At 35.3% G+C, this 26,405-nt stretch overlaps 1 protein-coding gene across 4 annotated transcripts in view; it reads right to left on the bottom strand.

Annotated features, from left to right (window-relative positions):
- Positions 1-26,405, bottom strand: part of LRPPRC (leucine rich pentatricopeptide repeat containing) — a 111,635-nt gene that overhangs the window by 41,162 nt on the left and 44,068 nt on the right. For all 4 annotated transcript variants that reach the window (XM_072635739.1, XM_072635740.1, XM_072635738.1 and 1 more), the window contains 11 exons: positions 19,157-19,184; positions 16,971-17,028; positions 15,851-15,957; positions 15,563-15,640; positions 15,242-15,286; positions 14,628-14,741; positions 13,490-13,620; positions 12,396-12,481; positions 10,820-11,021; positions 1,387-1,511; positions 163-269 (listed from right to left, as the gene is read on the bottom strand). In XM_072635739.1, the coding sequence (XP_072491840.1) occupies positions 163-269; positions 1,387-1,511; positions 10,820-11,021; positions 12,396-12,481; positions 13,490-13,620; positions 14,628-14,741; positions 15,242-15,286; positions 15,563-15,640; positions 15,851-15,957; positions 16,971-17,028; positions 19,157-19,184 (1,081 nt within the window). The remainder of the gene's footprint in view (positions 1-162; positions 270-1,386; positions 1,512-10,819; positions 11,022-12,395; positions 12,482-13,489; positions 13,621-14,627; positions 14,742-15,241; positions 15,287-15,562; positions 15,641-15,850; positions 15,958-16,970; positions 17,029-19,156; positions 19,185-26,405) is intronic.

The raw sequence follows: 26,405 nt of genomic DNA, 5'->3' as shown, positions 1-26,405 counted from the left end.
CAATAAAGAAAGTGGCCGAGTTCTTTTTTTTCCTTCATTATTGGGATTGAATTCTATTAACATGAATCAGAACAACTCTAATTAAAGGTTAAAATTTTTAAATGTATTCTAATTAAGAGTCTAAATAGCTGCATGATTAGACTACTATAGTTAAACCCCCACCTCAATGATCTTCTTGGCCTCTTTGTAATTTCCTGTCTGCATGAAGGCAAAGAAGAGATCATAGAGCATTGTCATTTCCCCTTGCTCTTGGCTCACAAAGTCCATAGCTGGAGAGGACAGGAGAAAATAAATTAGTCTACTAGAACATGCACATAGAAATATATGACGTGATGAGAAAATTGTCACATAAATTGTTGTTTAGGGAAACTTTAAATATGTGACAAAGACCCCTTAAGTAATTTGTCAAGCAGCTTCTTCTCTCCTGCAACAGACAGATTAAACATCATGAGGTCTAGAGCCCGCAAACTGATGATGTAAGTTCCTTTCAGCAAGAAAACGGCTTGAGTAAAATCTAGGGGAGAGAAAAATGCTGTTCCTTATGAAGAAATTCTATGAAGGAGCATAAAAATTGTAGCGAGAGTATTTTACAATAGTATTCTTTCTGAACATAATTTCTTTTAATAAATCCTTTTTCATGTCTGAAACTAACTTGGTGTAGATTTTTCCCTAATAATTCAGGCATGAAACACAAAAGCATTTAATAAGTTCTTAGTTGTTGATTGTTCTTCGTTCTCCAAGAGGACCACATAGGAGAAACTGAATACTATGTAAATATAACTTTGGAATTCTGCACGTAAGAAACAGACAGGTGAGAACGGTGGATGTAAGCCACCATCATCACAACCCCCACTCATTCAGTCAGACTCAGATGAGGCCCTTGATAGCTTGGTAGAAAAGTGCTTTTTTCCCCTTTTTTATTCTATGTCCCATTCAATTAATGAGCATTTATTAAGCACCTACAATGTTCCAGGCCCTGGATATACACATACAACAAAAAACATAAGGCATGGTTTGCTGCGTGGTTGGGGAAAACGATGGTGTTATTAAAAAAAGATAGTGAAAACTGAAATAAGTACTTCTAATATGCTTATAAAAACTTAATTTTCTGCTCACAAATCTTTCCCTTCTGAAAGAGGAGGGTTTAAGGATAGGGACATTAGATCTGTGATTCTGATCGATATGGGCAATTCCCAAATGAGGAATCAATACAAGGTACACCTTTTAGTTCTGGATCATTTAATGCACTGAGAGATTACCAAGGTCACAGAGAAAATGTGTCAGGGGCAGGGACTTCAATGCAGTCTTTTCTGATTCCAAGGAGAGCTTGGAACATGCAATACTGAAAATTTTTTTCTAAAAGTAAAAAAATTAAAGAAAACGAACCTTTTTGAATTAGATCAGTTTCTCCTTTTTCTATCAGTTTGCATAAGACCTCATGGATCCTGGGCATTACACCATATTTCTTATAGCAGTCAATTGTGGCTTCAAGAGCTGCAGGTATGTCATCCCTAAAAAGAAAAATGACCAAATGGAAATGAGGGCAAACACAAACTCAGTAACCATATCAATGACAAAGAGAACTTATACCTTAATATTTTTAAAAAGTCTCCTTGCTTATGATTTAAGCCCAGCTATTCAAAATACTTAAGACCACTTATTTTTTCTCATTCAAGTGCTGACATACAGAAATCTAGAGAGGATTTTCCTTTTCTCATGTCATCTTCCCTTTTTGCTTAATATATCAATGACTGAACATACAGAACAGATGCAGCTATCTCACAACAATCTTATATTAAGGTACCAGGGTTAGATACAGAGAGTCCAAATGCAGAACCTTTATGTACTGTCAAAAAAACCTTTTCCCACTACAATGTGTCATTACTGACCCTGACAAGCAAATATTTGGGAAAATTCAACAGATGTTCAATAGTCAAAGTATTGTTTTATTTCATCACACTGACACTTCTGAGACAAAGTAAATAAATCCCTCTATAAACCTCAAGTTTATCATATACATCTAAAGAGTTTATATGATAAAATACCACCCTTGCAACTAGCAGGTCTTTGGGGAACAGAGAGGGGAATGCTAGACTGGTGATTTCAATGGAGTCAGAGTAACGGGGATCTCTTTGTCAAAAAACACTCTCTACCATATATGGCAACTCTTCTGCAACTTAGTCCTCATAGAGCTGCCTGAGTCACTGGAAAGTTAAATGCATGACCTTGTTCTTTCTGACTTTAAAGTAAGCTATCAATTCACTATGGCAAATGACCTCCCAAAAAGGACCACATTCACCTAGTAAGAGGCCTTCATTTACAGGACAGAAAAGTGATGCCCCAAAAGAGTAACCAATTTGTCAGTGGCTGAAACAAAAACACAACCTCATGACTCTAATATAGAAGTAATCTTAGCTGATTCTCTCTGGAACTACAGTTATTACTCTCCTTAAAAATCCATTTCCTTGTCTACAAAGGGTAGATTAGTGAATTGTTCATCAGTCTACGGCTAACGAGAGGCAAGATTCAAATTTGGGGCTTTCCTGACACCAAGTCCAGTATTCTTCCCATTAAATAATGCTGTCTCTAAAACTGACCTTTGTCCTTGTCCCACATATCTACCTTTCCCACCCCACACCCACAGTAGCTAAGTTATATAAAACAGAAAAAAAAAAAGCTAAAGAAACCAGAGATGTTTGGAGCAGCTATGACAGCTCTTTTTAAGTATTTGAGGAACGATCCCTTGATTTGTTCTGGGTTTTGCCTTCCTTTGTATGCCCAGAACTTAGCACAGTGTTTTGCAATAGAAAGTACTTAATAAAAACGTACTGATTGACTAGTTGGTCCACTGAAGGCATGACCAGAAATAATAGGTGGAAATTCCAAAGAGAATTTTAGGTTCAACAAAAGGAAAAACTTTCAATGGTGAGTAGGGTGCTTTAGGAGGAAAGTGTGCTCCCTTTACCAAAGGTCTCTGAGCCAGAGCCAGACATTCACTTACTACTGCAGAAGAATGTCTGTTAGGCATGGGTGGTACAGATGGGTCCTGAGGTCCCCTCCAATTTTGATATTCTATGATGATGTTCAAAAGTTACTGTTATTGTTGTTCAGTTGTGTCTGACTCTTTGTGAATCTATACATAGTTATCTTGGCAAAGATAATATGGTGCTTTGCTGTTTTCTCTTCCAGCTGATTAAGGTAACACAAAGGGTAAATGATTTGCCCAGGGTCACATAGCTAGTGAGTGTCAGAGGCCGCATTTGAACTCAGGTCTTCCTGACTTCAGGCCCAGTGTTCTATCTACCTGTTCAAGAGTCAAGCAGGCAATTTATGGGAAAAACTTGTGATTGGAAAAAAGTTATGGCTCAAATTCACAACCTTTTTGGAGTCAAAGTAAATGATCTCACACATATGCAATAGTTTAGACAGAATCATCTCCCATTTTTGTTAAACCACTAATATTCTGTCCGTTATACAAATGATCAGTTGCTCCAGATTGAATGACTATTTTTATCAAGATTAGGATTTTCAGCTGTACTTTAGAGTAAAATACACTCTCAGAAGAAACTCTAATTTTGTTGCAGTCACACTGACACCCCGTGAAAATGAGCCGATGGCGAAGTGCGCTCCCCCTCCTCAGCTCCACCGAGCCCTGTTGACAGCGCATCTTCCGGCACCCCACAGAGGCATGGGGATTTTTGTCATTTGGGGTGAAGACTAAATTACAGGTTAATTTCAAAACTGCAAGTAGATGCTGCAGGCTAGATTACTGTCATACAGGAGAAATGCAACAGTCGCTACCACAGATGAAAGATTGTTATGATCACTCCTTTATCTTGCGTTGGACCAAAGTTCTGTTAGCATCTTTCTGTACATCCATTTAATTAATAGCCACCCATATTCCCCTAACAAACAAAATCATGAAATAAACTTGAGAGTTTTAGTAACAAATACAATCTGGGAAGAATGACTCTCCAGTTTTATTTCCATACCATGAAAGTAACTTTTTTTCAGGTCAAAACTATCAATAAACTATTGAATAAATGTTCCATCAATCAAAGAGACATGTCAACAATCTTTGGCCTCTAAATGTATGCTTCTGAACGTATTTCTATATGTGTAAAATAACAACAATAAGAAGTTAGCTTTTTGTTGCTAATCTCACATGCATGTAAAGGTTTCCTCCTTTTAGATGCCAATAAAATAAATTAAGGTTGTGTAATAAAATCCTTCTTGCAAAGTACACAGAAAAATTAAAATGCTTAGTAAACTCTAGACGGTGCTGACAGATCTTTTCCATCTCTAATAAAAGTCACTGAAATAATACGTGGAGGGGATAAGCTATAAAGCGTGGTTATTACTCAGCAGCAAATAAGAGCAGCAATAGGAAAAGTAGAGAAAGGAATATATTTGTACTTACACAATTTAAGACCAATTCACTATACGTCTAACTTCAGGGAACAAAAATAGACCCTGAGTCTTCACCCATATACTTTTAAATCCTATCTGTCATTCGGTAATTTTGAACTCTGCAGTTCAGACAATCCTCCTGGTATAACAACAGGTATGTTAGACAAACTAATATGGCAGTCACCAATTTTCCCTTGTTTTATACAATTTGCTCTAGACCTGGTTTTAATCTGGGGTCCAAGATAGATTTCAGGAGGTCTATGAACTTGGACAGAGAAAAAATTGCATCTTTATTTCAACATGATTTATTTTCTTATGCATTTTATTTTAGCACTTAGATGCATTATTCTGAGGAGACCACATGTTTCACCAGACTGTTAAAGGGGATCCACAACATGAAAAACAATGGGGAAAATCTACTCTAACCCTTTAGAAATGCTACTTTTGGGGAAAAATTGTTTACATGTTTGTTAGTACTTTATTATTATTCCTAGAGGAAAATTTTTTGTAATATGTGAGTAAAAGACCACTTAATCTACAAAAGAATCAGAGAAGTATAGTCTGGTCACATAGACTGCAGGGATCATGAGGAAGAACACAGATGTAGAGCCGTTAAAGAGCCACTAGACCAACTCCTTCATAAGAAGGAAAAGGAAAGGAATTAGGAAAGAGGAGACTGAATGGGGAGAAAGAAAGGACCAAAGATGAGGGCACCTGCTCAAGAACATAAAATATTAAGTTCCAGAGCTAGGATTCTTCCCAGGTCATTGTTTTGCAATTGAAACCTCTATTTCTTCTAATCTAAATAAAAGTATTATATCTCATGTGCCATTTTGTGTTATAAACATATCAGACCTAGAATGGGATTGTCCATGCCTTAAAAATGACTTCAATTTCATTGTCAGCTATGAAGACTATGAAAGGGCAACGTTGTAATTAAGGTCAACCTTTTTTAAACCCCAAGCTATCTACTATGTCAAAAATTAATATGACTACTATATATTTAAGCACAAAGGAATACCAATAGGATTTGTAGGCTAAGTAGTAGAAGAAATAAAAAATATACAAACGGTGGACATTAGACTTCATCATAACATTACCTGAGTCTCAAATTCAGAGGTCATCTGAATAAGTAGGCTTTAAAACAAAAGAGTAAAGGAGAACTTTGCTAACTGATGCTATCAACAACTGAAAAGATTTGAATTTTTTTAAATATTTTATTCTAGATCTCATAAGCAGCTTTTAATTTTATAAATGGATACAATTTATAGACTGAATGCCTATCAAGTGGCACAGCTTCTGTATTAAAGGAAAGGAAATCTGCCAGCTCTTCCAAACATATAGCATGTTGCCAGTATATTTTATATATTACCTATCTACCTGAAATAGCTGTTTACAAATAAAATTGATGTATGCCATAATAACACAAATGATTATAAAAGTATGAAAGTTATGCTTGACCCATAAAAGGCCCAAATCCCTAGTTAGTCTATTCATAGTTCTTTACAGGATAGTCTCAATTAAATCAAATAGAACCTTAACAAGGACTTGAGCTACTGTACTTGTAAGGACCAATAGCAAATTATCATAAACTGTTAAACCTTATGTCATTTCTTTCTATTTTCCATAGAACCTTTGAACCTAAACGCTTTACTCACAATAAATAACTTTCCAACCCTGAGAATAAGCTTGATAAAAATAAGACTCTAAATATTGATTCTAATTGGAATGAAGTGCTTCCACGTTATGCATAAAGCTTTAGTGAAGTGGCAATTTACCTAAGGGGTTTACTGATTGAAAAGCTCTCAAATCTGAAACCACTAGAGAGGGAGAGAGAGAGAGAGAAGGAGGGAGGGAGAGAGGGAGAGGGGGAGAGGGAGAGAGAGAGAAGGAAAAGGGGACTCTTGAGGGATGAGGGAGTGAGTGGGAAGGAGAAAAGTTAAAAAAAAAATACCCACAACAAAAAACACTTAAAAACAAATCCCACTATATAAATCATAAACAGATGTTAATGTAGAGAGAAATCAATTCAGGAAGAGGCAATCAGCTTTACAAAAAATTATTCTGTTAAGAAAACCAGCTCTTGAAAGAGCTAAATGTTTTTTCCCCCTCCTGTTCATCAGCTATAACGAGGAATCTTCAAGGAGACTGGTGTTGCAATTACAACTAATCCTCCCCAAAAAATTAACTGTGTTGAAGGCTTTGTAATTTCCCTAGGTACAATTTAGCTGTCACTTACTTTAAAATTTACTCAAACATGCGTTCCGAACAGCACTAACTTCACATGTCAAGTGCTTTCCAGCCAATTGAGTCTAAACTGGAAGTCGGTGTTAAACAACTGAATGATTAGACAAGATAGCTCATTTCCCTGCTCTTTTGTTCAGAATAAAATGCCACATTTACATTATCAGGCTCAACAGGATTTTCTGACAGAGGGAGAAAAAGCCCTAGTGAACACTGTCCGCACTAAGCACATGAAGCCTGTCATTTACCAATCATCCTTCAAAAAGCAATAGCCATGAATGTAACTTAATTACGACCCAATGATCCTTGACGAAAAATCATCTTATCACTGTCCTGTCCCCCTCGGGCACATGAACCACTTTGTCCTTTGGCACTGATGATGCTAAATTCCTAATTGCAATAATGGAGTAAAAGAGCCAAACCTCCTTCATTTCCTTACAGCACTTACAGAATTTTAAACTAGAAAGCAAGCACTCTATAAATACATTATTCAGTTAAAACAAAAAAGGGGAGAAACAAAGCAACTTTTTTTTTCAAATAACATTAACTAGATATGCAAAAGATTTTTAAAGGTGCTCCTTAAACTTATTTTATTATACCTTTGTCTTTTTGAAATGCCTTCTGAACCACTGACACTTAACTAAAGCAAGAGCTCTGTACATGCAAATGATCAATTCATGGTATACTTACATATCCGGTGACTGAGACATAAATGAAATATTTATATGCATATACAGATTGTAGCACAAATTATCCCAGAAGAATCCTTAATGAATGGCACAAATTAAAGCACCTTTGATCACTTGGATCTAACATAATCCAGTTAGTTTCAGCTATTTTAAAAATGCAATGAGACCAAAATAAATCAACCAACCATGAAAGAGGAAAACCAAAAATAACACACAGGTTGTACCCAACAAACATGGCTTTTATATTATCCCTCCCTTTCTCATAGCAATAAAAGTCAACAAAGATTCTTTTAAGATATTTTAAAATAATTCATCCACCAAAATATATATAATGGATTAAAAAAATCTTCCTGCAATCATTTACTATTTCAATGAAGGAAATAAACCACAAAAAGGAAGTGGCTTTAAAAAAAAAAAAAAGAAATCTAGGTTAAATAACCTGTAGACAAAGGTTATATAGTTGTTAATGTTTACAAATCTGCTTTCTAAAATATAATCTATTAGCAAATGAAAGCAAAGACCCGAATTGTTTTGTTCTCTGAGCTGCTTTCCCCTTCAACGAAAAGATTATCAAAAGAGACCACAGAAGCGGCTTATTTTTACAAACCTCCTTATAGTTTTGCAAATCTGCTAATGTTTGAGATGCCCCCTGGACTGCTGACTGCCTGGGGGGGAGGGGAAGGAAGCATTTACACCCATATGCACAAGGATTTTTATGATTCAGGTAACACAGTCACAATATGAACCTCTCACCCTTGTGATTCACTATCGTCAGAGTGACTTTTTAAAAAGCTAAAACCTGAAAAATCTTCAAGCTTATATACTTCTGGGGAACTCAGTACTTCTGACTGTTTAAAATTAAATTTCCTAAGTCACATCTTCTTAGATTATTTTGCAATGCTAGCTCAAAAAGCTATTCTGATTTGATGAAAAAGAAGAAGAGCTGTTAACATGTTCTGAGTTTCTTCTGGTAAATTTGTATCAAGTTTAAATACGCAGAGTTGATTTCTCCTAGATGAATTTACACTCTTGCTGGGGCCAATTACATGATATTACTGGAGGTTTAAACAAATTTAATCAAACCAAATATATGTGGACTTTTTGTTTTCAAACCAGATGAAACGATTAATCTGAATAGCTGAACATAAAATCTTATTATATGATTCTGACACATAGCTAGAAAACAGTTAAAAGATGTAAATACAATCTTTTCTAATATTTCATCATTAAGTGTCTCATTATTTTATGCCATTAAATAAAAATGTCTTCATTCCTAAGAGATATATACATGCAGGTCAACAAGTGGCTTGCAGTTCAATATACATTTAAATGCAAGATATTTTAATGGAAATGCTTTTTTCTTTTCTAATTTCTCTTAAGAACTCATGGTAGGTAAATATACTGCAAAAACTTGTGTGAGGGAAAGAAGGGAAGAGTACCTGCTGTTGGACTGGGAATGCTGAAGAGAAGACAAAGCCTTTTAATGGTTACCTGTTTAGGCTTCCAAATAGCTTAAGGGAGGCAAAGATCTATTAACAAAGTCTAATTTTAAAAGCATTAAACAAAGAGGCATCCATACAGAAACCAATCAGGAGGTTGAAATGCAACAGTAAACATTATCAGCTACTTTATTAGAGCTTGAAATTCACTGTTCTCTCTTTCCTTTTTTTTTTTTTCCCTGAATTTCCACTTTAGCTTGCCAAGTTCTGCTCTGTTCACGAGCCCCATCTGCAGACCTGTTCAGGAAGGAGCCTGAGATCTCCCTTCTCATCAAAGTATTTCTATTCATAAGATATCTCTAACTAATCTGGACTCACTCCTTTCGCTGGTGCTTATTTTATTTCTGCCTAGTAGTGAAGAAATGTTTAATACTTCTGGGCATCGGGCCCATTTTAATTAAATTCTTTCTAAAGCCTATGCAGAATGCAGTTGCTGTTTGCAGAGATGGGTGCTTTATAACAAAAAAATCTAGTGGGAAACATATTAATTATAGGATTTTCATTTTTGGTAAAGGCTGTGACTAAAAAAGCTCAATATCCCAATAGCTAGTTGTGTCAGTAGTTCTTAAAAAAGATATAAGCCTGTGAGACTGTGAAGCTGTTTGGCCAAGAGTCCAACACACCCACAACTCAATTTGAAAATTTTCTACTAGTCAACGTAAAGCAAGTCAAGGTCACTTTACAAACCTTCATACCCAACACATATGCCCCTGGCAAAAATGTTTTTCATTCCTAAATGGAGGCAGCTGGTCAGTTTATTTGCTTTGGACAACTTAATCACTGGAAAAAGAAATGTTGTCATAGTTGGCTATTTAGAGACTACTATCCAAATGTGCCCATCAGGCTAAAGAAACAAATCCTAAAATTCTGATATTCAATTTAAAACATGGAAATATATGCCAGTACTAACATTAGTAAAATCAATTTACTGCTAACAGATTACAAGACCCTAAATTAAATTACAGAATATGGAAGCAAATTCATCTTCTGAAAAAAAAATTGTAGACCAAAAAACAAAGGAAATGGATGTGTGCAAATATTACTCTCCTAAAGAAATATTTCTAACTTACCAAATCCTTCTGCAATGAATCATGTACACAACATTAATTTGCTCTGCAAGTCTACAGAAGTCATTAACTTGCAGCAAAGGAAAATCTTCAAGCTCAATAATTTCTGGATTATATCAAGAAAATTAATTTTCTTCCCAAAGCAATAGTTGGGGCTGAAAGAAAACTCCTAAACACTTACATAGAACAGCAGTATTGGAATACACGATTACCGTAAAATACCATGTGGAAGAGCAAAGATGCTTCTAACTCATTACCCAAAGAGTACAATTATGATGCTATAATGAAAGGCCCAGAGGACTTTATTTCTTACGATAATCACAACACTTAGAGAACCCCACACTGGGAGTAAGGTTAGGAACAATTTAATCTTTATCATATCTAACTCTACCTAGTTTTAAAAAAAGAGCTGACATTTGTACAGCGCTTGAGGGTGCCATAGAGGGTTCTATGTGCATTATTCTCTTGTATGAGCTGTAGAACTTCTCTGTGAGGTAGATAGCATAGATCTTATTGTTTCCATTTTACAGGCAGAGGAAGACAGAAAGGGGGAGAGAAAGTAGCAGATGAAGAAGACCTGTGGGAATGCAGAGGCCAAGAAAGGTTACGTAGCTTGCCCACGGCAAGAGGACTGTCAGAGGCAGGATCTGAATCCAGGCCTTCCTAGCTCCAATTCCACCACACAGTTTTAGGGAATACTTGAAGAAAACTGGCATAAACAATTTACTTTAGGAGTCCTACATGGGAAAAAGAATTGCAAGGTGTTTTTATTCAAGTTATTATTCCACAGAAAATACAGTACAAAATGATTTTATATCACCATAGATGATTTTATATAGATGACCCTCCCCTCCCTGCAAATAATCAACTGTATCCTTGAAAACCTATACCCAAATTTCAATTAACTTACTTTTCAAGGTGAAGAGTAACCAAAGGGGAACATAGAGTGATGCTTGGTTTTGCTAACCCCAGGGTCATGATGGCTTCATGTAACTGCTTAACTGTTTCAACTTCTCCTAGGAAGGCTGCCTCATTTAGGATGTGGAAAAAGGCTGTTCTGTCTTTGAGAAGAACATCCTTCTCTTTTATCTCCTTTAGAATGTTAATAGCATCTACAATGAAGTAACACAAAAGATCCTTAGGTAATTTCATGTAGGGAAAACAAACTGCTATTAAAACAGCATTTCAAACCCAGCAGGAATGCAAATTCTGGTGTATAATGCCGATTTCAAGTTAATTACTACTTGCATTTCTAAACGAGACTACAATTATAAATCCACAATAGCATGGTTTTATCATTTCGCTGCAACTTTGACTACAAATTATAGATAGAAACCGTGTGCCCACTCTGCACCACGTAACCTTGTACAGTGTGCCCTATAGCTGCAAGATCCTACTAAATGGATGCTTTTATCGTTCAATGCTAACATCTGCTAAATCACACCATTGTTTCTTCAGCAGATGGCTTGTCAGGAGGCCAGATAATAAAGATGTGTTTACACTGTATATACAGCCAGACTAATGGTCTGATACCGATAGGGCCTGTTTGCTGTGTCGATACTAATTAGCCAAGCAGAGCCAATGAAAGCTTTCCAAAAGACTGAATGTTAAAACATTAGGTTCATTAAGCTTCATTAGGAAGGCAGAAACAAACATTTTTGTATATGGAATAAGTGCATTTTTATAATGTTTTTCTTAATTATTATACAGGCAAAATGTTTTGACCATTTTATATACAAGTATTAAAAGTGGATTAATTTTTAAAAACAGTTTTCAATGTTGTGAATGCTCCCATGGGAAAAAAAGGCAATCTTCATATCTTTCCCATAATGAAACACTGACTTTTGTGGAAATATAATAAATAGATCACAGTACCAATTTACACATAAAATCAAGACTTTAATAATATCAAGTATGATTAAATTATTTTTACTTCAGTGACAAGAAAAATGGACCACAAAAGATGGGTGGCTACTTGTTCAAGAAGTTAAAAAAAAAAACAAACCCAAAACTTGGTTCAAGTGAACCAAGTACAAGTAAGGGAATGCCGATGGGGAAACTCTTAAAGTTAGGATAAAACCACCTCTTATTCACTTTCCTGTAAGGTTATGTTTCCAGGTTTTATGTTCTACCTTCAAACCTTCTTAAGCAAAAAACAAAGCCATTAGTGTAGGCACATATACCATTTGTGCCCTAAGTCATGAGCTTCCAACTCGATCCAAGCAATAATGCTAATAAGAGCTAGCTGCAGAAATGCAAAAGGCACTGAGCTGTGCAAATGTAAATGACAAGCTTGCCAATCCATTAAAACTAATGGCCTGCACTGTCCAAGCATCTCTGGTTGAATTCACATGCAAATTTGTATGCAAAATGTTCAAGCACTTTGCAGGACATGATACACCATTAATATCAATTCACATTTTATTCCAGTGGCCAGATACTTTCACCATTCATTTCTATTTCATTGTCAAAGGCAGCAGGCATACCTTGGAGTCGGCCATGCTTCACCAAGACTTTCACAAGGCCTATATACTTGCCCGGGTCGAGAGTAATGGACGAATCCATTCGTTCTCTAAAAATTAAAGCATAGTAATATTTTCATAGTCAAGAATTTCTTATTTTTCTAAAGCTGTAAAAGACATTCAAGTCAAAACGTAATAAAAACACAGATAGTTCTGCCTATTTGCAAACTGCTAAGATGTCAGCAAAGTTAGACTTCATTCTGATTTTAAACTAACAAAGATGAATGACCCGACCAGATGCTAATAGTTATTTTGATAAAGAAACACTTGACTTCTCAGAAGGATACCAGTATTACACAAAGTCTAGTTCTTAAGTATGTGGGTATCAGGTATCTACAGGTGTGAGATATTTTATATGTGGGCAGTCAACTATGCTCATCAGTGTTGGTTTAACTTAATTTTTTTCTTCAACAAGGGCTCCCTCGGAGAGAACTATATAAAACAAAAATCACAGTTAAAATGTTTTTAAACAAAAAAATCAAAATTAATAATTAATAAACACTTTCTATTAATGACTACAATGTCTTTTTTAATGGTCTGCCTAAGTAAATAATCAAAAGTACTGCATATATACACAGAAACATCAAAAGTATCATTCTTCATAATAAACATTCCAGCATAAAGATATACTTCTTACAGGTAATGAATGGATTTTTAGTGGAACAAAGCAGTAAGGCAAGGTGATCAAACAGCTGACTGACACCACTGGATGTTGTTAATTCTCTTCTACAGTTTCCTATTTGACACCATAATGAAATTTCCCCTGGAAGCTAGAAATGGGAGTGTCTGCCAACAAGCCTTATGACAGAGTCCTCAACACTGGCTGCCATATTACTGTAGTGAACAACTAAGTACAGAAGCAGAAAAGAGATAAACTGGAAAATGGACAAAGCCTTTTTAAAGATGTGGTCTGAAATGTTGGAATTTAAATGACACTAAATACTGCAGAAGAGAATCGAAGGCCACAGGAGAAGGTTATCAGCCAGCCTTCGTAATTTCAGCCAGGGCTCTGTATCAGCATAAATCTCGGGGACATGTTTCAGTGCCAGTGTACTTACACTTGCTGTTTCAGGTTCATTGCATCTTCTACATTATCGTGTCGACAGCACAGACTTATTAAAGCTGCATAACCACCAACAACCATGTCAGATTCATATTTTGTTTTTATTTCAAGAGCTTTCTGCATATTCTAAAAGAACAAAAAAGGAAAAGTGAATACAAAGTTAACAATGTGCTTGCTTTCGAGCCTGCTGAGTTTAGAAATTGCTTTTATTTAACAAACTATATTTAAATCAACTTTACCTTTCTATTTAACATGCTATTTTACCACAAACACACAGATGAGGATTGAGTGTTTTTAACCAAAAAAAAACTAGTAAAGTTACATATACCATCATGTCCTAAAATATCAAATGTTATCTCATCTTTATCTTTCATACAGTAAAAAAAAAAAGAGAGAAAATCTTAAAATGAAATAAAAAAGAATCTAATCACAGTTGCAGGCCACTAATTGCACACACTTTCATAAACTGAAATAATCTCATTTAAAACCACCTCGTATAGTATTTTTGTAGTTTATATCAAGGCAAGACACCATATTATCATGTGAAACAGTTATGACTCTTTTTTAGAACCACAGTTCTATGACCAAACCATACTGAACTAGAAATTCAACAAAAGTCTAGTGATATCCCACAAATTGCAGTCACACACTAACATGAATAAGAAGTACAGCTGGATGTCCGCAGAATGACGGCAAGAGCCCCTTTATCTCAGAAAGAGCTTTCCTCCAGCAGGAAAATGGAATTTCAATCCCCGCATTAACAACCTAGTAATATTTGACTTGCAAATGACTACAGCATGTATCAGTTGCTTGACAATCTAGATATAAGAGACCGGAGCCATGGCTTAAAAGGACATTTGGCATGTATGATAAACCTATCACAGCTGTTACCATCATTCACTTTGCAGATTATCGTAAACAAACTTCAGCAACCCCAAAACATGCCATTCAAGGTGTAGCAGAAATTAGTTAATCTTTCATTTAATTATTTTTGTACTTATACTTGATTTATAACCGACAAAATCATAAACATTCTACTTGACAATGTTTAATATTGCTTACAAATAAATTATATTTTTAGAGAAAATAAATCTTGGGGAATTTTTAAAAACAGAAAGTATTGTTCAAGTTACCTCTTCTGAACACAGTATTAGTATAAGTTGCTTTAAGGTATCTCCTATAGGTCGGTTTTCAGTTTTCAAATTTTCAAGCTTCTGTTCCAAGTCAGATGAGTTTTCCACTAAAATCTATGGAAATGAGAAATTAACCAAAAATTATACTTTGTAAGGATATGTCAATATTTCTTTTAAAAAGAGTGAGTGCGTGTTCCCCCCATTTAAAAATTCTCCAAATAGTGCCAAGAATATGGTGCATTCTTTAGGAAGACTACATGACTGAAAATTTGAGACAACAATCTAACAAGCAAAAAATGTAAGAATTAAAATGGTACTTTTGCAAGAAGAAAATGTTCGTTTCACAGCTTATTTTTTTCTACCCGTTGGCAAATGGAGACAACAGAAATATGCTGTCTTGTCATACATTCTTCCAAGTGATTGAATCTCTTTTCCCCTTTTCTTTTCTAGTATTCCCAAATAATACTGGGGTGGGGGGGAGGGGAGGCGAGCAGGGGGCGCAGAGCAGAAGAGAAGAAATTTGCTGCTAGAATAAGTGGGCAATATAAATGTTTTCTGGGGTTGTACACTAAATGTGGTGATCATTACATGAAAAATATCCAAGACTCACTTACTTTTGAAGAGCCTGAAGTCTGTCTGTCTACCAACAGGGCCACATCCTGAAATTCAGATTTATTATCATCAAATAAGAAACTATATAAAGTAGGTTTGAATTGCAATTATTTAAAATAAGATTTCAAAGTCAAATTGTTCCTTTCTTTTGAGCAATCCTAAAGATGAAGCTCAAAAGAAATCTCTAAAACACAGGGAATATCTGGATGTTTGCAGACTAAAAAAGGTTTATTTTGTATGAATGAATACTAAAAATAAATTTAAACATTTTTGTAGCAACAGAAATTTATTTAAAATAGTTACTATGTCACACACAAACACACCTTAATTAATTCAGGAACATGATGGCTGTTCAGCCGATTACGAATCCCTTTGTAGATGCTTTCAGGAATTGCAATATTCTGTACCAAGAGGTGGAGAAAAAATTATGAGTTTTGAAACACAACTAAACTGAAATTTGTCTAACAGAAATTATCTCAGACATAATTTAAGTCTCTAACTCTTCCATGTCATTGAGAAGTGGTCTGGTTGTACTTAAAAGCAGCAATTTCAAATCTAATAGATACATGTCAGGCAGGACAGGCATTATGTTGCAAAAAATGAAATGGTACCATCTTCTTCAGCTGATGGAAGTATTGTCTCAAACGCTCCTCCTTGGCCTGTACCTCTGAGTCACTCATGCTGTCAATCAAGTTATAAAGAAAATAGCCAACAGCTTCTGTGGAAAAAAAACAAGAGAAAGCATTCCACTAAAATTACTGAGACTGTCATGTTATCAAGATTAATTTATAAGAAATCATTTTGGTGTGAGATGTCACCCTGATGAGAGGCTCTGAAATGGCAACAATGATCACTGAGGCATAGAGATTATGTGGTTTGGGAGCACATATCTAACTGGTGAGTGAAAGGAATATTAATTATTTCCAGACCCAGTGACAGCTTTTCAGTACTGAATCTTACTTCAATCTATTTTTTCCACCACTGTGTGACAGCAGTGGTACTGCCCAAGGCTTCCCACCCTTCCTTGTCCACTACTGCAAATAGTAGTCACATATTGTACAACATACACACACACACACACACACACACACACAAATTTCTGAAGGTGAATATATATCATAAGAACTGTTAAATGTTATGTAAGGAATGAAGCAATTTTCATGAAAAAATCCATAATCCTATGGAAAGCCAGCTTATTTGTCAATAAAAAAAAAAAGATTAAAAAGGATGTTTTCTAAGAACACTAATTTTTCTATGCTTTTCAGCAGAAAACATATAAAATCAGTTTTTAATGTTTCAGAAAGACCTGAACCTTCAGCAAAGTTGTCTTCTGGAAACATACATTTAACTACGTAAACTTATCCTAAATATGTTTCTATACTACATTGCATAAAACAACAAAAGCATTCAACACAAAATAATGGGCTTTTTTCCAATATTCTAAAAGGGGAGATAGGAATAAAATATTCAACAGCAAAATGTTAACATTTAAGCCCATCAGAAGACATAAATTTGGCTAATATTTGAGTGAGGACTTTAATCACAATTTTTAAAAAAATTTATTGCTCTCCTAAAATGCTGTTGATTATCACAGTGATTTATAAACGTGTTTTCAAATTTCACTTTTAAAAAAGAAGCACTCAGCGTTTACTGCTGTAATCACTGTAGTCCATCATTACGCAGAAGAACAGATTTGTGGATAAGTTACAATCACAGAAATTGAAACGCTACCAGTTGGTCCTGGAGGTGCCTGGCAATAATGTCCATCCGTGTACAACTGTTCTGTTATCTGTTCAGAGAGAATAATCGTGAATTGCAGCCAAGAGAAGCAAACAAGGGCAAATACAATCTGAAATTGAATTCTTGAAATAAAGCGTCTCTCCAGTAAGGTATTACTGCATCATAGTAATTTAAGATGAAAAAAATTACAAGGAATTCTCTATGGATAATCCTAAGTTTTCTTTTTAAAAAGTGCAAATAAAAATGCTTTCAGGGATAAGTCAACCATAATATAAATCATTTTGCTTACATATCACTTCCTCACTTACATAATTATAAATTAAAAGTATCTATGGCACTTGAGTCTGTATTTGCAAACTGCTTTAGATTTCTAAAGCAAGAGTGAAACTGAAGCATACTGACTTTACCTCTTCTATTTAAAATTAAGCTACATGGGAAAAATGAAATCTATCCACCTGCAGCGTTAGTTTTAAATTAACTGTGCTTTGTTTTAATCACTTGCAACACATGCTTGACAGTTCAATAGCATTAAACCAAAGAATGTATGGGGAAGAGTTATATATGAAAATCTTCACCACTTTAGTATATCAAAAATTCATGTGTGAAAAGTTTTAATTTATTTCACTTTAAAGGGCTAAAAACATCAGGGTTTTATGGACAAAGAATGGCTAAAAAACAGACGAGACCTTTAAAGGATAGTAAGTATCCTTGTGTTTATTAGTACCTCTTTCTACCAATAATATTTTATTCTTCAATAGAAACCATAAAAGTCCAGGAAAATTCATGCTACAGAATATACTAAAGTAATATTGAAATAAAGAAAACCAATTGCTTTACCTCCATTACTAATGTGGACTAAAAGACACCCCCTTTTTTTTTTTTTTTTGCAATGTGCCAAAACATAAATCTGTCTCAAGAAAATATGATGCCATGTATAATGAGCTCCTCTGCAATACTTTCTATTTGCTTTCAATATGTCAAAGTAGATACAATAAAAATTCTAAAGACAAATACCATAGGCAATTTTCATATTTGAGAAGGTGCATTTTTATCCCTATAAACTGTGAGCAAGTATGGCCTATAACTGGTATTTTACCAATGTATTACTGTTTCTATATTGAGAATTAAGTACAATACTGTACTTGAGTAAACAAACTAAATTATAACTATATATGCTATATTCAACTGGTATCTTTTAAAAATATTAAAAAAGGAAATCACACACCATGTCTAGACACATTGTACTACAAAAATCATATTTTAATTATTATAGTTCTGTCAATAATATACATGTATGTATATGTGTGTGTATATATATATCAAGCTATACTGATGACTGCTGATAATCGTGGCATTTAAATAACATTTACTACTGATAAATGGAGCATTTACACACATCATTTCATCAGCATAACTACTGTGTGAATATGGAAGTACTTCAAACATCATAACTAGTATCGGTAGTATGGTATCAGTTTTTTAGATGAGGAAACTGAGACTGAGAAATGTTAAATGGCTTACTCATAATTAGAGATAATAGGTGCCAGAGAGGATCTAAATACAGACCACTTCTGCCTCTGTCTCTAAGATAAGTATTCTTACCAGGCACTCATTTAAAACTGAGAAGTAATTTTTGATACTAGCAGAGCAGTGACTGTACTGTGCGTTGATAAAGAAAGCTATGGATGTGTAACTGGAGCCATGTGATTTGTGTATGCCAGCCCATACACACTTTTAGAAATTTTAAGTACTGGGGCCATACTTGCACTATCCCTGAACCAAACAATGTACAACCGTACCAATTTCAGAGGAGTTGAAAGCTGAAGACCAGTTTCTAGGTTCTGCCTCTGTTGCCCTTGTGACCTTGGACAGAGGTTGTGGACAACAGAGTTGTGGTTTTAGGGAACTCTTTGAGACCACTGAGTTGTAGAGAAAGGGATAGGCCTCTATTAGCAGAGGAAGTTTTTATCTAGGGGAGTTCCCTATGCCAATGAAACTACACAGGTCTGGTCAATAAGCTGTGGGCAACCAAAGGGAAGATTTCTTTCATGATCTAGTTTGTGTTCAAAACCGCCTACTTCAGAATTTGGAATTTAAAAATTTACAAAATAAACATGTAATACATATTACTATTTTCTTGATCATACATGAAAGCTTACAGGAAAATTAGGACTTACTTTACTCCAAAGATTGATATCATCAGACCTGAAGAGGGCAGCAGAGGATAATGAATTATCAAATAACAAGTGAATAAATCAATTTTCTTTCTGAATACAGAATATAACACCAGAAACATAAAAGAAGTCATTCAAGGTGATGTACACATTACAGATAAAGGCTTGTTATAACAAATATCTCTAAGTAACAAAGATTTTAAACCTCAGCCAAAATTCCAGGACAAAAGAACTGAGAAAATCCCCTGGAAATGCTGAAACAAGATTTGACAAGGAGAGTTAACTATGAAACTACTGGAAAAATAGGACCACATTTAAAACAAGTCCCATGAACATCTAAGCTCCATGACTAATAATTATATTCCCCCAGATATCAATTTTTTAAAATGTAAAAAATAAAATTATTCTCAATAATATATGATTTGAACAAAAATCCAACTAGCATCAAATATGTATGCACTAAGTTATTAAAAATCTAGACAAACATAGATAGTATTCACTCAGATAAGAGGGCAGGATTGTTTCTTTCTTTGAAAATTTAAAAAAATACAAAGTGTCAAAAAAGACACCTATGAGAATTTGCCACTTGTCTGTCGAAAGCATTTTCTGTCAGTCAACAAACATTTATTAAATTCTTACTATGTGCCAGGCTCTGTGCTAAGCCCCAGGGATATAAAGAAAGGCAAAGACAAAGTCTCTGCCCTCAAGCTCACATTCTAATGGGGAGAGAAACATGCAAATATCCAAGCACATCAAAGGATAAAGGGAAGTGGTTTTAGAGGGAAGGCACTAACACTGGAACCTGAGCTCATATGTGAAGGATCACTCCAAGCATGCCAAATGGCCAGTGAAAAGACCCCAAATGAGGAAAAAAAAAAAGCCATATTGCTGGTTGACTCCTTTTTAACAGTTAAAGACATCTGCCTCACACAGTCCTGTGGTGAAAGAATCTACTTGTCAAAGTTTTCTCATTTTGAAAACCCTTTCTACATTATCTACTTAAGGGATTAAAAACCAAACCCCAAACCCCCACAACCAGCCTACATATGTTGTATACTCTTTTCAATGCCTAGAATTCTGTATTTCACAATGAATTTTAATTATTATTTAATGATGTTAACCCTTGATAGAGTGTTTAAAGATGATTTATACCACAACAATTTCTTTTTGCTCTAAATACTGTTATCTCTTCCCCACCCCCACTCCCACCACCAAATTAGTCCGTAAGCTTTCTTTAAGGCTGAGACCTTTCTCCAAAATTATCTTTTATCTACTTTGAATAGACTTATCTGTATAAATATCTCCCTCTACAGAAAATAATCTTCTTGAGGACAGGGGCTATTTTATTACTGTCTATGCATTCCCAGTACTCAAACACAACACCTGGCATCTAGAGACTTAAATGCTTGTAAATCATCTATTTGATTCTAAGGCTCCATACAGAATTTTTTTTTCCCCTGATAAGGCCATCATTTTATTAGAAAACAGATGACAATCTTCATTTTCTTAATGACTGAACAGTTACAAGTCCAAAATTTTCCAAATATTTAAAAAATTAAAGTACAATTTTTTTTTACATTTCCCCTCCCCCTTTTCTTGCATTATATAGATCTCATCAGGACATATTCTGTGTATTTCCTGCATGGTACAGGAAACCACTGCAAAATTATAGATAGCATAGGCCATACATTGTGTTTCTATCTTGAGGCAATATTGACGTGAATTCTCAGACACAAAACACTTGAACTGGTTCTCCTACCCTACCAACTGCCTATAAAGTATTAGCAACATTATTGACATCTCTATGCAAATACAGAAGGCAACGTTTATACTTCCCAACAACATCAGGCAATGAGGAGAATTCAGTGTTGATGGGGAGAACACTTTCTCCCTAGAGAAAGCGAAGTTGAAACCTTCATAAAAACAAGGTGATACTTTCTGATGAAGCCTTAGGGCAAAACCTAGAATTCTTGTCACTGGAAAGCTTTAAATACTGGCTATTTCTCCCTTAGGGGGTGGTCTGCCCTTCCCAGAGAGAAATTCTTACTGTCACAGACCACTTTGAATGACTTAAATTAAGCCTACTATTTTCTTTTCTACTCTACTAAGGTTTATGCCTCAATGTCTCAGAAAAGAAAAGGAGTACAAAAAAGAGAAAGGCTAAGAGAAATGTTTGAATATAGCCAATTTAAACACGCTACTTTTAAATAGACTTCTAAAAAGATTTCAGATCAGTTTAGAGGTTAGAATGGCATGTCTTTGTTGACTGGATTTAGCTTCGAATGTTATTTTACATTATTACAGTTTGAGCCCCTTTACTTTGTGGAATATGAATAAGCAGTTCTCCAAAGAACTGTCAAGTATTAACAGCCATATACAAAATGACTAACAGTAGAAGGAAGAGAGAGAGGGAAAGAGGAATGGAAGAAAGGGCTGAAAAGTTGTGAAATTAGAATGACTGATCATGGCCTGAAGATAAAATGCTTAAATGCCCTTTCCCCCTTCTTTGCAGCAGTGGATGATTATGGGTGTGAACACTGCACTTGAAGTAAGGTTCTTAACATATGCTTTATATTTGCTTAACATCATTTTCCCCACCCTCACTATTCTTTTCTTCTTTGTTACAAGGGATGACTCTCTAGATAGAAGACATGCATTTGAAATTAAGTGATATAAAGATAATAACTAATTTTTTTAAGAAACAAGAACTAGTCAGACTGTTCCAAATCACTAGTAAGAGAAATACAAATCAAAACTGAAATTTCATCTCACATGAGCAAAGTAGCAAAGATGACAAAGAATGGATGGAAACAGTACATGAAGAAAGTGCTGTGGGAATACAGATATTAACACAGTAACATTTGTGGACCTGTGAATGGATCTAATTATTACGAATGCAATTAAGATATCCTGAGGCTTTGCCCCAGAAATTTCACTGCAAAACAGTAGCAATCAATGGCAAAGAGACTCCAGACATTCCAGAAGATTTATAAGCAGTACTTTTTATATTAGCAAAGCATTAGAAATAAAGTAGATGTCCATCTACTGGGGAAGGGCTAAGCAAGTTGTGGAACACAAATGGCATGGATTATTACCGTGCTATAAGAAACAATGAATATGATGGATACGGAGAAACTTGGATAGAAATATATATTAACTGAGGTAGTTTACATAAGATAATCAGGAAAACAATATTCATAATAATAAAAAAACAATGCAAACAGAAAAAACAATTGAAATTGGATTCTTGGTAACAGTATAATCAACCTTGGCTACAAAAAGATACCAAGGTACCTCCTAGCCTTTTTGGCAAAAGTGAGGGATTTCTGAGTACAGAACACAACATTTAAAAAAAAAAGACAAATAATGATAAGACCAAAAAGAATCATCAAAGTACCATAGCACTCTCTCACTCTTATGTTAACAAAGCTATAGGGAAACAGTTCTCTAACAGAGTTTATGGGATCTACTAGAATGTAATGTTCTGGATATGGCAAAAGTGGACAAACCTGTATCACTGGTACAGAGATTAGGAAAGGCCTTCTATAAAAAGGATGAAACTCTCCCTGTAACTTAAAGGCTGCCCAGAATATTAAGAGGTTAAATGTCTTGCCTACAGTCATACAGGATACTTCAGAGAAAAGACTTGAATTCACATCCTTGCTAGCTACAAGGTCAGTTCGATCCACTATGCCATGTGGGCTGCCTCTCATGGCAACAGAGTAAACAAAGTCACAAAGCTGAGGGTCTCTTTTGCCCCCAAGGATCCCATTGCTAGGATTTTTCTTTAAAATATCAAAAGGAAAAATATTTTTACATGTAAAAATATTCACAGCTACTTTATTCGTAGTTTCTTTTAGGGGGGGAAGATTTCCATCAATCAATGAATCAATACCTAATTCAGCACCTTCTAAGTTCCAGCCACTGAGCTCAATGCTGAGGATATAAAAACAGGCAACGGACAGTCCTTGCCCTCAAGAAGCTTACAACTTAATAGGGAAAACAATATGTAAACAAACATATACAGACTGGCCACACCCAGGATAAAAAGGAAATAATTAACAGAAACAAGACATTAAAATTAAGAGGGGTTAGGAAAAGCTTCTACCAAAGATATGATTTTAGTTGGGCTTAAAGGAAGACAGGCAACTCAGTAGGTGGAGCACAGGATGGAAAAGTCTTCAGAAAGTTCTAGACATGGGAGACAGTCAGGGAAAATGCCTGGAGCTGAGATTCTATATCTTGTTCCTGGAAATGGCCAGGACCAAAGAGTATGAGTCTGGGAGAAAGGTGTAAAAAGACTGAAAATGGAGGAAAAGGAGGAGGGGGCTATGAGGGGCTGTGTGAGGTGATGAAAAGACCTTTGTATCAGTGGTGCCGGGGTGAGAGGAGAGAATGGGGCACATTCAGAGATGATGCAAAGGTGAAATGGAAAGGCCTTGGCAATAGCTCAAATAGAGGTAGGGAGTGGGGGAAGAGGCGGGAAGAGATAGTGAGGAGTCCAGGATATCTCCTAGGTTGTAAGTCAAGTCAATGGGACTCTATATCCAATGACAGAAGAATGGATGATTGAATAAAGTTCAGTATAATAACAGAAGAATACTGTGGTGCTATTAAAAGAAAAATATGCAAAACATAAGCAAATACAGAAAAAACTATCCCAAGTTATATAGAGAGATTATCAAAGAACACATTAACAACTTCACAAAAGAAAAAGAAATCAAAGCTAACTTTGAAAAGAGATGGAAAGGGAGAGAATACATCTTTTATCATCTTTTAATTCATTTTGGTTCTACTAAATTAAATGCAAAGGATTTTGTGTGTGTCTCCTCACCCCCCAATTTTCTATGTTTGATCATTTCTTAGCAGGTATTAAGAATAATAAAATTTAAAAAATAAAAAAAGTAACGACTGATACAACAATATGTGAATTTGACCTACAGAGAATGGCATCACATTTTTGGTTCCCTATTCTACACCACTAAGGACATCCTCTTCTGGAAAAACTGAATAAAAACAACTATATTCAGCAAAGTTTTATTTCAAATCCCCCAAATAAGTGACACTGGGAATACTAAAGGACAACAAAAAACTGCCCTCAAACATTTGGAGAACTTTAAAGCAAATTGTACACATATCCTCAAACAATTTGATTTGGGAGAATAACACATTCATACTCCAATTTTGAAGGTCTACAACCAGCAAGTCATATTTAATTCAATATTTACAGGATCCCTAATGTCATCTCTGTAGATACTCCTCCATGGTGGCAGGTCATAACCCCCTCCATACCTCAGATGGCTTCCTAAGCTAATGTGGCCACAACATAGAATCACTTAATGGCTAACCCTTTGAAGACAGTCTCTCTGAACAAAACTACACTAGGGCCAGAGTCAAAGCCTCTCCAGTTGTGCATGACTAATTAGATATTGGGTGGGTCATGTTTACATTAAAATGAGGCATTCAGAATAGGCCTAGGGCATAAGCCAACAGCTTGATTAAAAAAAAAAAAAGATTCCTGTCCAAACGAAAAATGGTTTTACTCAAGGTGATGAAAAACTTTACAGCAAACTACATTTATCCAAAAGCTATTCAACCACCCCACCCCAAAGTTTTAAAGATGGGGGGGATTATTCTATTTGACTTGTACATGAAAAATAATTATCAAGATATAAGAAAAAAGCTCATTTTTACAAATAATAATAATAATAGCACTTTGAAGATTTACTAAGGACTTTACAAACATCTTATCTTACAATCAAATACTGTTTCAAGTATCTTAGCAGAAGATACCATCTGGGAAAGTCATGTAGCCTTGGCGATTTTCTGGATGAATCCACCGAAGTCCCCATATCTATAGAGACTGGATTTGTGATTTCACTGATTCTGGGAACCTTCTTGGTGAGGAAATTCTCCTCTACAAGTCAACACTTTCTTTTAGATAGTAACCTAAGGTACTCTCCAGGGCAGTTAAAAATCAGATTAAAATGTACTTGGGAAATTATCTAACAAAAATAATTTGAGCCCAATCTGTAGTGGCTTTCAGAGACCCTCATGTACAGACTTGGTAGGATTGATAGCAATGCCCTAGAACAATGACCCCAGTGTGTGTTAGGGGCAGGGTTTGAACTCAAGGTTCCCTGGCTCTGTGGCCAGTTCTCTATCCAGAGGCATGTAGCTGCTCACACTAACTACCCAAAAAAGAAATATGAATGTAATAAAACACCAATACCAATTAATGAGGAAAATCTCCTTCAACTGTCTTAGAGTCTGTTTTACTATAAACCACGAAATAAATGAAATTTTTTTTCTAGCATTTTATTTGGCACTTTTGGAGTACAAATATCACCCTGGATTGGGGGAATAAACAAAAACCCAGTAGATACTCAATGAATGGCAAATAACTTGTAGTACATGAAAGTAATAGAATATTGCTGCACAGTTAGTAAGTAATGAAAATGATGGATACAGAGGCATATGTAAAGACTAACATGAAATGATACAAAAAAGACAAAATCAGGAAAACAATATAGTCATTATGACTACAACAATGTAAAGAGCAGGAACAAAAAAGAAGGGAATTGAATGAAACTGTAGCTAAAGAGCCTGGCCACAAAGAAGAGATATGCAATTGGCCGGCCCTTCTGGGAGAGCTAAAAAATGATCCATAAAACAATGAATTTGGCTGACAAGCTGGTTAGTTTTGCTAAACTGTTTCTTTGTGCTGTGTTTTCAGATGTATAAGGAACAGAATTATGGAAGTGGGCAAAAGAAGAAATCTCTTGGGAAATGTGGGTAATACCAACTCTTTCCATCCCAAACAATAAATTTCAAGAATTTCATAATGCATTATGGTTCACAGGGCCATAGATTTAAAGCTAAAAAAGATCTCTAGTCCAGTTTCTTCATTTTATAATTGATGGAACTAATAAGCTCCTCAACGACAGAGACCGTCTCATTTCTTTTAGCATCCCCAGGACTTAGTACAGAGCCTGACAGGTGCTTGTCAGGCATTTACTGATTGACTTGGGAACAGAATTAGGCTTCCAACCCAGGTCTTCTCACTCTGAAACCAAGTTTTTCTCCAAAGACTCCTGTAAATCCTTTAAGATCATCACTTCCCTTAGTTAAGCTGTCCTGCCCTTACTCAAAAGAATGACCTTAAAGCATAATTTCCAAATCCCTACTATTCTTATCTACATTCAATGTAAGGCATCATCTGGGCCTCACTAAATAGAGCTCTAGTGGCCTT

This window comes from Notamacropus eugenii, chromosome 1, assembly GCF_028372415.1.
Source record: "Notamacropus eugenii isolate mMacEug1 chromosome 1, mMacEug1.pri_v2, whole genome shotgun sequence".
Classification (NCBI taxonomy): Eukaryota; Metazoa; Chordata; class Mammalia; order Diprotodontia; family Macropodidae; genus Notamacropus; species Notamacropus eugenii.
The sequence above is the reverse complement of the archived record's forward strand: the minus strand, read 5'-3'. Positions and strand labels throughout refer to the sequence as shown.